The sequence below is a fragment of the Egretta garzetta genome, unplaced genomic scaffold, assembly GCF_000687185.1.
Source record: "Egretta garzetta isolate BGI_Z169 unplaced genomic scaffold, ASM68718v1 scaffold148, whole genome shotgun sequence".
NCBI lineage: Eukaryota > Metazoa > Chordata > Aves > Pelecaniformes > Ardeidae > Egretta > Egretta garzetta.
Window position 1 is genome coordinate 1,514,691 of NW_009260669.1, and position 13,270 is coordinate 1,527,960.

Here is a 13,270-nt window from a genome sequence, read left to right on the forward strand (position 1 = left end):
TGAAATAAGGGAAACTTGTTTGGAGAAGGGAAAAAAAGAATTGACAGGCTCTTGGGGTAACCAATGAATATTCCCAAACCTCTTACACTTCCATTTACAGTAGGTTTCAAGGTCCTTTAGACAGAACATCTTTTGTTGTTTTCCTACAAAGTGCTTCACATAAATTGGTATTTTCTTTTTAGATACTACTTCAAGCAATTTAGCACATTTTTCCTAGTAATCAACGTAACTCATATCTACTTACTTGACATACTGAAACACATCTGAACATTTATTTTCATTCTGAGCTTGCAAATATATCAAATATTTCTTCCCACACTCCCTTATAGTTGTCTGGAAACAGTTTTGAAGAAGTAATTATACAAAAATTCTTACGTGTCGTAAAAGACTTATATCTGCTGTGACTTTACACTTGCAGAAAGCCCAAGTAACCTTCCGATGGTCTTCCCTTACTGTAGAGCAGGTTTGAGAAAACAACTGCCATCCCTCATATCAGCAGAGGCTCTTAGGTGATACGGCTGAATAAAAGATTGAGATGACATTTTCCCTTCCTTGAGAACCAATACAAAGTTTGGACAACGTGTACACCCCGTATCAACCTATTCTACAGAGCTAAGCCAGATTTATAACATAAGGAAGCTTGCAGCAGTTTCCGCATAGGGAGAATTCCATGCACCAGAATCAATCAGTCTCTTAAGATATTTGTTAAAATTGTCTTCTTTTTTAATATGTCCAGTACTAAAGATCTGCTGATATTCAGTGTTCTGCTTTGCAGGCTATATTGCAAAATTCAAATGCCACCATTAAGCTATTTTTACCAGAAGAGCATGGCCAAACTTATTGCAGAGCCAACTTTCCCCTCTTGATACAAGAGGATTCAATATTAATTGTCATTCCAAGCTGTGCATAAGAGAGAAAATACTGCAGAAGGAATGGAAAGGGATCTGAGGAGCACCAGTAATCATCTGGCCTCCAAAACAGATTTTGGCAGCATTCACAGCTTAAACATTTATTACTCAGTCAAGCAGCCTAACAGATACTGGAATCCCAGGACCTGCTATAATGTCCAAGATAATTCTGGCATAATTTGATGGCTAAGACATACGCAGTGAAAGGTAGCCACACCAAATGATAATGACAAGAAGCATTCAATTTATCAGAAAATTATTTTTCACACAGTTTATTACAAACTATGCAAATTACTGTTACAGAGTAAAGGAAAAAAAAAAAAAAAGAACACAGAGTTGTTCTGAGTTTTCAAAACCAAAGAACCCTCTGAGAACCCCTAAGTTTTTAAAACCAAAGAAACTTGGAGACAAAAGGCCTTAAAAGTCTCTTCATTGTAGGGATTTCTATTTTGTTTAAGTCAGAACCATAGGAACAGATTTAACCAGTTATGATGGGTTTGGCTTCTGGTATGGCTTTTCACATCTCATCACAATATTAAGAACATTAACCAAGTAGTAGATCATATCCTTTGAGTATTTAGGAAGGCTGTAACATGTCAGAGACATAATACAGAAAGCTTGGTAGTGGATGGTTCTCAAAAGGATCACTGAAAAGAAATCTACAGCAACCTGTTAAGGCCATAGCTAAGGCCCATGTTGTTTTACTGAACACCTAAATTCTAGTTTTGATTCTTTTTTAAAAAGAACACAAAAAAAACAAAAGAAAAAGAAATTAACCATTCCTGATTTTAATGGGATAAAATTTTTCTTTCTTCATATATTTTATTCCATTTAAATAGAAATAAGGGTTAACATACTAAAATGTGATTTGGTTTTGTGGAATTTGGTTTTCATATGGAATTCTGTGTCAGTAAAGCACCCTGAGTGTTTATATATCAGATTCGCATTCTCTTTAGGTCTGTGCCAAGGCACAATGGCATGAAGTAACTCATAGAAAGACTCACAGTTCAAGCAAGTAACCCTTCATACTACGGTTTTTAAATAAGCCAGATTTATAGGGGGGGAAAAAAAAAAAAAAAGGAACAATGCCTGCAATATCATCGTCAGAGGGCATCTAGAACAGTCAGGTTATTCTCCAGGAGGGAGCAGAGTGGGTTTTGGTTCTTACTCTATGGATTATTTCCATTTTTGTCTGCTCAATAATCACCTGATATATCAACATCACAACAGTTTATGGGATGGGAATGAAAACCAGTGTCTCTCACATAAACCACTAAACTAGAGACACAGTCCTGCCTTTCCTGCTCTCTGGTCCCACAGTTCTCACACCCTAAAGGTCTCAGCTTCAACAGAGAAGTGAACAGGCACATACACGACAGAGATACCACAATATTCAATCCCTTATCCACCCAGAGTTGTTCTAACAAATGTACTGCCACCAATTTTTTGTTTCAGCAAAAAAGACAATGTAGTGGCACAATTTCTTGGCTTTAACTTGCAACGCTGTGTCCATCTGTAAGAACTCAGAAATCTTCCAAAATAATCTAGAGCGATGGAAAAACACTCTACACTTGGTATTTTTTATTGGCTTTACTATCTAAAACTGGTATACAGGACTAGTTTCTTTTGACAAAACTTAGTCTTTCAAAAAGGCATAAATTAAGCTTGTTTATCAGACCATCTTTCTTTATCCTACCTTATTATCTTAAAGTTTGGTAATTTAAGAGAGAAGTTATGATAAACTTGATGCCAGGTAAATATGCTAAAACCATGCAGTAAAACTAATGTAAGCCAAGTACCAAAATGCGAGTACCTCCTCATGATGGAGGATACTGCTCAAGTCTTTTGGCCTTCTGAATTCTGACAGAAACAATATTTTTCATCAAGTTAAAAGCGCTATTTCTTTTTGCTGCTTATTTAAGAAGATTTTCATTCAGGGAGCTTTAGCTACTTGTGGAAAAAAAAAAAAAATCACAATTGTCAGAACATAAAAAGCAATACCGACCCTAGAGGTCTTTGCTTAAGCTTCTGCATCAGTGTTTTCCTTCCAGGTTTAATATTGAACCAACCAGGCAGTACTTAGGGACTTGGCTGCAACTAAGATTTGCTTTATACTTACCCCAAGCCATTATGTTTGGTATTTAAAACAGGCTGACACTGAAAATTCATTTAAAGGTCCACTTCACTCATTACATGTTTTCACAAATAACACACTGATTAAAATAATTGAAAATATATTAAAAAAACCCCAAACATAGAACAAACAGTAATTTCACATGCCATCTGTACGAGACATACATAATGATATAATCCAACTTCTATTTCCAAATTTAAAGGTGTGAACATATACACACACACACAATCAGAGACTTAATCATTTTTCAATCCCAGCTGTAGTAAAACAATGCTATTCATCTATCCCTTAGAAGAAACCATGGGAAAATAGTTCTGAATAGCTTCAGTTTCTCGGCTATAACCACAATATATCAACAGCATTAACCTTAACGTATTTTGAACCAAGCAATTTAATTCACAAAACTGTCTTGCCTGTCTGTTATTGCTATATAAACTAAATTTAAAAAAAGAACAAACATTTTTATCGCCCCTTTAGTCATTTAAGGAATGAGGATGTAGCATGCCAAAATGTTTACACAACTCTTTATCAATACCTTGATTCCTGAATAAATCTTATTTATTATCCACACATAAAGACCTTCCATCAATAAATGACAATGCACTTTCTCCTAGTTTCTTGGAGTTGTTTTGGTTTGGGTTTTTTTTCTGAGGGGGAATATTCTTGCTCCCATGGTTTCATATCCCAGCATTCCTAAGTTTCTTCCCAAAGAATTTCCCTTCCTTTCAAGCTTGAAGCCCAAGATACCCAAGGTATGCAGAAATTTTTCAATACGATAGAAATTCCAGTCAAAGAGATAATATTCCAGTCAAGTTAAAAAACACTATAGCATCAAAACAGAATTTTCCAAGTTATTCCTAACAGTTTTGATTGCCTGCCAGCACTAAGCACTATTATGTCAAAATACTTTATCAATAACTGAATAATTACATATATGATGCACTTGAACAAAGGGAAAAAAGTTGTCCACTATCAAACTTGCTATCAAAAAATAATATACATCTTGGAAGATTTTTAAGGAGCAGCAAAATTTTGACTGCCATCCCAATAAAAGGAAGGTATGAACAAACACTATGTATATTTTATGATTATTAAGCTGTAAGAACCACCAGCTAACTGTAACTCTAATTATGACTGGTTTAATGGGTTCTGAGCAGGGGAAGCCTTTTCTTCTTGATGGTAGCTGTCCAAACACATTCCGAGCGATGTCATCGTGTTCAAGACCCATTACTGTCAACCTGACACTTTAATCAACTCTTCAATGCTAATCAAGCAGCGAGATGTGAAAGCAATATTGCAGTCGCTGATTTAGAGGAAGTAAAGCAGGAGGAATAACACACAACAAAAGCAATCCTTGTTTGTGTGCTTTGCCTAACACCTCTCCTAAAGCTGTAACACCAGTACCCGCTTACATCTAGAGCAGCCATTGTAGCAGATGGTGCGTTATGCATCAGAGACAGAAAGGGCAATGCACGGTGGCATCCGCTAGGCAGATTAACCTCACCTGCCTTGTGCTGAGGCTTTCCTCTTACTTCTGGCCTGCAGATCCCATGTTCTGCTTTGGGATAAGCAGGGTACAGTTTTAACCGGGATTTAGAAATAAGACTTCTGTTACTACTAATAGGATATGAATGAGTAATTCCCAGTGCATGTGGTAGAAAGACAACCTGAGGATCTGTTCTGTTTTCATCAGCAGATTGATTTTATTTCAAAACGTAAGTGGGACTCCTGAAAAATATTGAAATAAAAGCCTGGGTTTGGGTCTGTTTTATTGGGATTGCCCTCTCCTGCAGTGGGACTGTAAACCTCAGAAAGAGGCAAATAAATTAATGCCCTACACTTTTCCCTGTCTCTACTAAGGCTTTGGCACCAAATACAGAAGAGAGAAAGCAAAAATAACTTCCATAATATTTCTTTCTGAAATCAAATAAACGACAAAGTAATGACCTGGATGTAGCAAATGGATATTTTGTAATGATTTGTCACGTATTTCTATGATGAAATAAAAGGCACTCTCTTACAAGTAGCTTATTGCTGTATTTCAAAATAAGCAAATCACTGCGTATGTAAGAAGCCAGAGAACATTTTATAGCACGTACTATTTTGTCAAATGTAAATAGGTGGCACACCATTAGAGTTACTGGCTAAACCAGTTTCCCAGTTTCAAAGGGCTAAATGGAGGATGGATCCACGCAATCAGAATTTCTAATGACAAAAATTCAATATATGATTCATATTTTAAACATCATAACTAATACCCACAATAAAAATGAAATCTGAACAGGGAAGAAAGGTTGCCATGGATAACATATTGCTTAAGAGTCAGTGATTCTCAAATTCCCAGCTTCATACAGCAAAAAAAATAAATAACATGAGAAAGCATGACCAACAGATCCAAGTGAAAATTCAGGTTTAGGAACATGCATGGCTCTAACCGTAACTGTCCCTCTCCCCTAGAGACCACAACCTGCTACTTTAAGAAGCAACAGAAGTGAAAACCAATCTCAAGGAAGAGCAGGAAAGGCAAATACCTAGTCATTGAAACCTGATCTGTGAGATCCAAAGCGCAATTCTTTGTTTCTCTTGGCATCCTACAAAACTTATCCAATAAGGGGGGAAAAATGAAATCTGCTTTCCAAGGTGTAATTCAGTCCAATAAAATTGGCTTCCGAGCAATAACAAGTTGTAATCTGTTTCTTAGAAGGATCTGTTGCAATATCTGTTTTGTAAATGTTTACTAGCAGACTGTGCTGTAGTCAAGGATTTGCAGATTTATTGCAAACTATTTGCAAAGTGTACAACTGTTCCCTAGTACAGTGGGCACTGAAACCTCTATCAGGAAATGACAGTTTAGCTCATGTCAATAGGAAGAAAAATGGCAACATTGTTCAAGATCCGTTATCACTCTTTCTCGGGTTATAAAAATTGCTTGCAGATACTATTGCTTGTGAAAAGAAAATTAAACTCTACTTTTGGGAATCTGTTGGTGAATGACTACATTACAATTGCTCACTGTGTTTCAGATGACACATGAACTTTGTTACTGTAAAATAAACCCGGTGATGATTTTGCGTTTATTTATATGAATTCTGTGATTTTTAGGTATTCTCAAGCTGTTATCTCTGAAAACACCATCTCTAACCAGAAGTTACCCAGCTACCCAACAAGAGGATTTTACTGACACAGAATTACAGTCTTCCCTGTAATTTTCTAGGCTTCCACATCTCTGGTAGTTAATATGAGAGCCAGACCCAAAGAATCATGAAACATATATGTTGCATATGCACTTACTTACCTCTCTCAAAAAATGTACATTTCTGCTGGCGTATTATCATTGTATTAGATACTAAAGTTGTACCTTTCCTAATGAAGTCATAGCCTGCCTTCATTTTTAGGTTAATGGTCTGTACAGTAACATTAGCTAGCATGTATTTTTAAGGGACATAAATGTCCTTAGGAATACCATCTAAAATGTTAAATTAAACATAAGAACAAAACATTTTTCATACTGTTATGATGACAAACTTTGGTATAAGTTCACTTGGTGTTTACAAATATCCTAATGATTGGAGGCAAGTTTTTCTAGCATTTGAACAGTGAAGTATCAATACTCTTCAAAAAAACCACAAAGGAAATAGCCTGTCTCTTCCCTGTAATCCTGCAATTAAGGTGCACTTTACCACTTATTAAAGCCAGAATCCCAGAATAATCCTCTAGGTCTGTCAGTCAAGCACACCATGTAAGAATACGAGGCACTATGATTCTTTCCCCCATCATACTGACATTTCCATTTTCATCCCTGTGTCATTTATATCAGCTGCACGAAAACATGGCCATGAATTTTAAAGAGCTCAGGTCACATTAGGGTCTCTTTCCTCTTGATGAGATTTTGAAAGAGGAGAAAGACTGCATACTAGAAATTAGGAGCCTAAATTAAAAAAAAAAAAAAAAAAACCACTTAAAAATACATATCCTATTTAATTTTTCTTCCTCTTTTTTAAAAATATGCAGCCATTTTGAATGCTGAAATGTCTTTTTATTGGTTAATGATTTTTTCTTGATGATGAGCAAAGAAAAAGGAAGTTATTTTCATCTTAAAAGATAAATACATAATTTTGAAATACAACTAAAGAATCCTCAGCAGTATTTGCATATGCATATATATATTATTTTTCACATAGTTTAGAAAGAATTTAGAATCATAGAATTTATTCGGGTTCTCTGCCAAAATCTGTTACTGCCATTCTGGAACTGAATCACATGCAATGTAAGTACTACCACCTCGCACAGCATATTATCTGCCTGAACTGTATATGCTTTTGGGATACTAAAAAATGTTTTCGGTACTCATCTCTCTACCTGAGGCCAAAACCATGTAAAGAAAGGTTGTCAAGGATTGTTTGTATTAAATGAGAACACAGCATAGAGAAAGAATGGATAAGAAAATTAGAATATGTAAGAGTTTTGTTTCACCTCCAGTTCCACTTCTGAAACTCAGATCCAATCCTAATGAATCTCTTTAACTATGGCTTCTCCTAATTTGTAAGATGAATCATATACCTAATAGAGCACATATCTGAGGTACTACTGAAAGAAGAAAAAAGGGTATTATCAGCAATTATAGATTAAAAATGGAGGTGAAAATTGGTTTTGGAGGTTACTTGTTTTTAAGAATCGGACACATATAATAAGCTTAATATTAAAATAAAATCACTCTGTTCACATGCTACTTACAGCCTTCATAAATATCTGTTGGTATGTGGACTGCTGCATGTTGGTAAGATGTTTGCCGTCGGAAAACAGGATCTTCTTCAAATACTGGTCTGATTCTCTGGCTGCCAGATTCAGTGTCATTCTTTTCAGGCTTTTTAAAGAAAGACATGTAAAGGGCAAAATATTACAAAGTATGCTAAAAACATTTGCATTCACATTTGCCTGTTTTTACATAACAGATTCATAGCCCTTCTTTCTTAGCTAACATTTTACATTAGTGTATAAACACATTTATTTGCTCCAGGTCCAGAAATATTTGTGCATACTTTATTTTGAGTTATGAGGTACCAACGCAACTCAGTGAAATGAAGAGCTGCAAAAGAAAAGTGAGAGCCTAACACCTCATACAACTAAATTTCATATGTGCATGGAATTTTTACACCTGTAATGCAAAGCAAATACTTTATCTTTTATTACATGTAATAATTTGTTCCAGATCCAAATATAAATACTGTGTGTGTCATTTTTTCCTTCTGTAGATTATATAGTAAATCACAAATCTTAAAATGATACCACTAATATACATATCATAAATAAATTTGAGAAACACTGGTGCACATCCAGACAAAGAAAGGAAATTAAGCCTTCTTAGAACTTCTGATCGACAGAGGTTTTGTTAATTGGTTTATTTTAATAATAAATCTCAATGAAATCTTATGTACTCTCCTGGCTACAGCTGCCTGGCTGGTAAGGTTCTCAAATGCTCAGGTGCTCACCACCACCTGCCTGCTTTGGATCCCTATCCTCTCTCACCTGTCTGCCCCCCAGCTTCTTGATTCCTTCCAATTCACTCAGTCATATGGACTAGTTCTTAAAAATTTTGGAAAGCAGATGCTTTTTCTAACTCAGCTACAAAAATTGCATGAAGGGTGGAAACCCAGGAGGTAGCACAGCCTAAAGGGGAGGTTGCAACATCTTCACCTGGCTCAGCTGCAGCTGGAACAAGAGGCCCCATGGCACAAGTAGACTGCCATTTAAATCAGTAATGAATCAACTATGATACTGAATGATCACTAAAGCCGGCAATTATAAGGCTATTTTTAATACTTCAGAGTCATCAGTTTTTGAAAAACAGGGCTGACAAAGAACACCTGTCTGGTCAGCGAGGGACATGTGTGCTGAGGCTATTCTTTATATACTACCACCATGTCTATAATCCCCTATCAACATATACAGAGCTAAATTCTAACTTACCCACAAAGTAATCTAAGTAACCTGCATACGTTTCCTCATCTGCTTCATCACAGGGTTACGGACAAATGTTATAATAAGCATAGGTTCAAAGGTTGCCTGAAGTAAGCAAGTGGAAACACAAAGGGCAGAACTAATCTAACCAGTGACATCCACCGATTTCAACGACACAGCAGTATTGAGCTCATCACCCCAGGCTGCCTTCATAGTCAATGAGGAGAAATGGGCTTTTTTAGAGTGCAATTCATCTCATCTCAGTTAGGCATCTATTTTCCCATGACATGAATTATGCTTTAGAAGTGCCTCCTCCTTTCCATTAACTATAAAGGTAGCCCTAGGGCAATTTACCTAACCAGTGTCTGCAACACAGCTGTCTGGAATTAGGTGAGATGAATCTCACAATACAAGTCTACTGAACTTCTGGAAGAAAAGAAGGTGTGTACTAATTTTGACTACTTTTATGCAGCATAGCTACTATATCTTATGCTAAGTTGTTGAACTTGTTATTTAGTACTTAACCCCACTCTGGTGGATGAGACAGAAAGGAAAGCATAACTCCTAATGCTCAAAGTAAGGGATGATCTTTTTTCTTTAAGCAAATCTCTTGCCAGGTAAAGTCCAGGTATATCATGGCATTAAATAATCTAAATTGATAAAATGTGTAAAATACCTAAAAACATTCTTCTTTTTGGAACACCTAAGAGCCCACGGTACCTTTTACTTTCACATGTGTGGTATTATTTTCATTAATAGTTCTGGTGGACACAATGACCTGCTGTTATGGACATTGCAAGAGAACTTCTGAATATCATACTTTTGCATTTAGATGCTTCTGAGACAGTAATGTTTTAGTTTTGAAATGTGGATTAGAAAAGCAGAAAGTACTTGTACAATGCAGCCTGAAATGTTTTGATCCAGTATGGCACTCTCTTAAATCTACCATAAAGTAAACCCATGTATTGGGTCTGGCTGGGATGGAGTTAGTTTCCCCCATAGCATCCCTCATATTGCTGTGGTTTGTATTGGTAGCCAGAAGGGTGGTTTGGCTACTGCTGAGCAGTGCTGGCACAGCTTCAAGGCTGTCTCTCCAAATCGGTCTCCAAAGGCCAGCTGGCTGGGTGTGGGCAAGCGGCTGGGAGGGGACGTAGCCAGGACAGCTGACCCAAGCTGACCAAACAGATATTCCGTATCATATGATGTTGTGCTCAGCAATAAAAGCTAAGAGAAAGGAGGAGGGAAGAGAGGCGTTTGTTATTAAGGTGTTTGTCTTCCAGAGCAACTGCTACATGTACTGAGGCCCTACTTCCTAGGAAGAGGCTGGACATCACCTGCTGATGGGAAGTAGAGAATAAATCTTTTTGTTTTCCTTTGCTTCTGTGCATGGCCTTTGCTTTTCTTTATTAAACTGCCTTTATCTTGACCTATGAATTTTTTGTCATCTTATTTTCTCCTGTCCTGCTGGAGAGTGGGAGTGATATAGAGGCATGGTGGGCACCTGGTGGCCAGCCAAGGTCAACCCACCACAAACCATTATAGCTTACTTTGACATGCGCAAACTGGAGCCAAGATCAATAACAGTTTATGTGTTCTATGATTTGAAATAACACAGCATTATGATAGCTTCAGACAAAGTAATTTGGCTCAAGTTTTACATAGGGTTTTGGTGTTTTGTTTTTTTTTTTCCTTCTACATTTGTGATAGTGGAATTCTATACATTATGCAAATTCTGGATTTCTTTTCAAAAGCTACCTTTTGGTTTCATGCTGCTCAAAGTAATGAGTTTGTCTAATTCTGCAAGTGCAATCTCAACAATCAATCGTTCATGTGAGAAAATTTCTCCCGCCTGAAAGCTATCTGATTTAACAATCTAACAATCTAATTTCTGAAATCAGCACCAATGACTAGAAACTCTCGGTGCTTTCACAGATGCCTGAAAGCTATCTGATTTAAAAAAAACCCTAACAATCTAATTTCTGAAATCAGTACCAATGACTAGAAACTCTCGGTGCTTTCACAGAACACTTCAGAAAAGAACTGGGGACCATCAAGCCACATTATTACAGTAAAATACCATAATGAGTGGGTGTCATAGGATTTCTTCCAACTAATTTTCCACAAGAAATATTTGGGAGGGAGGGGGGATGGTAAAAGAGAGAGGGGTCCATCCTAGCAGGTCTTGCACAGAAGTTTTCATACCACAGTAGATTTAGATTTTTGATTGAAATTCCTGAAGCATCTGAACATAAAATTACCATGTTTCTTCTGCTTGGTATTTCAATTTCATTCCAAGTAATAGCTACTATCCTTCAACCTCTCCCATCACTCATGTGCTATGGAAGAAGCTTCAAGTCTACTGCCAAAATTTGATTAAACTTTGCTGAAACTGAAAGGGTTTAAGTAATCCACCTGAATGCCTTAAACTTTCAAACACAAAGTCTATTTCCCACATTTCTAAAAGCACACACCTCCAGTCCCTCAACCCCGCCCCCCCTCAATGACTATGATAAAGACTGTATCTATTATTCTTTCTAACAGTATTCCATGAGGCCAAAATCAAAAATTGAATCTAAAAACTCTTCAACTATGTTTTTTCTCAATTTAACTGATTCACCTTCTCCAGATGAACTATATTTTATATTCTACCTTTGTGGCCTTGATGGAGGACAGTGGATCTATCAGAACTACATAAAATAACCTAGAAGCTTTTGCACCCCAATTGTTGACTTTTTCTGGGAGTATTTTGTGAGGTACGACTCTGACACTGAAACAATGCATCTATCTGCCCCCCAAAACCTAGAGCCACCAAACGACAAAATCCTTTAAAAGTTCTGTAGTTTCCTTCACAGAGGATTAATTTTGCTATTAAATCTCAAGGTGTCTATGCTAGTTTTGCATGCAACAGGCAGGTATCAGGAACAGTAGTGGCAAATTAATATTACACTCACTTGGGCCACTACCTCCTGACCAGCAAGACTAATGCTGTGCCAGGCCTTAGGCATCCAAGGTTTATAGTGGTTCCTCATATAAAGAGTAAAAACTATTTAGTTTCCATCTGCAAGATTTAAAAATTACAAGTAACCTACACCTAAATCTTAAAAAAAAAAACAAAAAAAAAAAAACAAAAAAAGGAAAGATTAAAAAGAAAAACCTCATTCTTATTAATTATTTTACTCTAGTATTTCTATCAGAAGCCTGACAGATTGTGGCATTGGTTGGTTCAGTCTTAATACCTCATTAAAGTTTGTTTTCAGGAAAGTAGCAAAACACCTATTTTGAAGGAAAATAATCCTTGTGAATATGATTAAAATCCAACTCCAATCAATTTCTCTCTCAAGTCAGGAGCTGAAATGCAATCAATACTGACACCAGAAAATCCCACAGGAGATAGTGGCTGAAGATTAATTTTCTATCTATTCAAACCTGGCCTTTGCTTATTGAATTACATTGTTACCTACCACTGACAGTCAGCAAAATAACTCACTCATTTCTCTGCAGTGAATCTCCAGACCAATTTCTCCCTCCCTTGTGAAGCAGATAAAATCCATTTCTCTTTTCAGGTCACATCTGTGCCATTTTAAGGCTTTTTTTTTTTTTTAAATAAATAATTTCTTCATGTGTCTACCATTCACCATCAGAATAAAGGAAAATTGATACAGCAGCTAAAATTCAGGTAAAGTGGGTAGGTGTTCTTTATAATATTGACTAAATCACTTTTTCCATGATCTAAAATAAACTGGAGGCTGCCTTCTGGTTTCTGTAAGCCAAATACACAGCAGGGTCTTTGTGAACATAAATTAATGTACGTACGTGAGGTAACTGGAAACTTTATGCCAAGAAGTATCACTGAAAGACGTGTACAGAAAAGCAAACAACCATTAAAATAAAATGAAACAAGGTCATTTCAAGAAACTCTGGCATAGTTTAGCTGCCCATTTCACTGCAGCCAAACATATCCTGATTCCTTTCCACAGCATTTGATTACTTTTCATCATCATAGCCATAAGAAGATGAGTGGATTTTATATCTCTACTAGTAAATTTTCACTTAGTTGAAAAGAACTGGTTACTGTAGAAAATATTTTTTCCACAAATATGAAACTTAATGATTTTTGCTTCTTGCAGCTGTTGGAAACTGAAGATCAGAAAACTGATATTAATTAAAAAAAAACATCAATGAAGCACACAAAACCCCCACAACCAAACTGCAGCAATCTTCAGTTGTTTTCTGAAGGCAAACTGTTTTCAGGAACAACGCAGAAGTTGCC

The 13,270-nt window shown here is 36.5% G+C and overlaps 1 protein-coding gene across 1 annotated transcript in view; it reads right to left on the minus strand.

Moving 5' to 3' along the window:
* Positions 1 to 13,270, minus strand: part of CACNA2D1 (calcium voltage-gated channel auxiliary subunit alpha2delta 1) — a 364,004-nt gene that overhangs the window by 170,757 nt on the left and 179,977 nt on the right. The window contains exon 6 of the mRNA XM_035901091.1: positions 7,777 to 7,906. Within this exon, the coding sequence (XP_035756984.1) occupies positions 7,777 to 7,906 (130 nt within the window). The remainder of the gene's footprint in view (positions 1 to 7,776; positions 7,907 to 13,270) is intronic.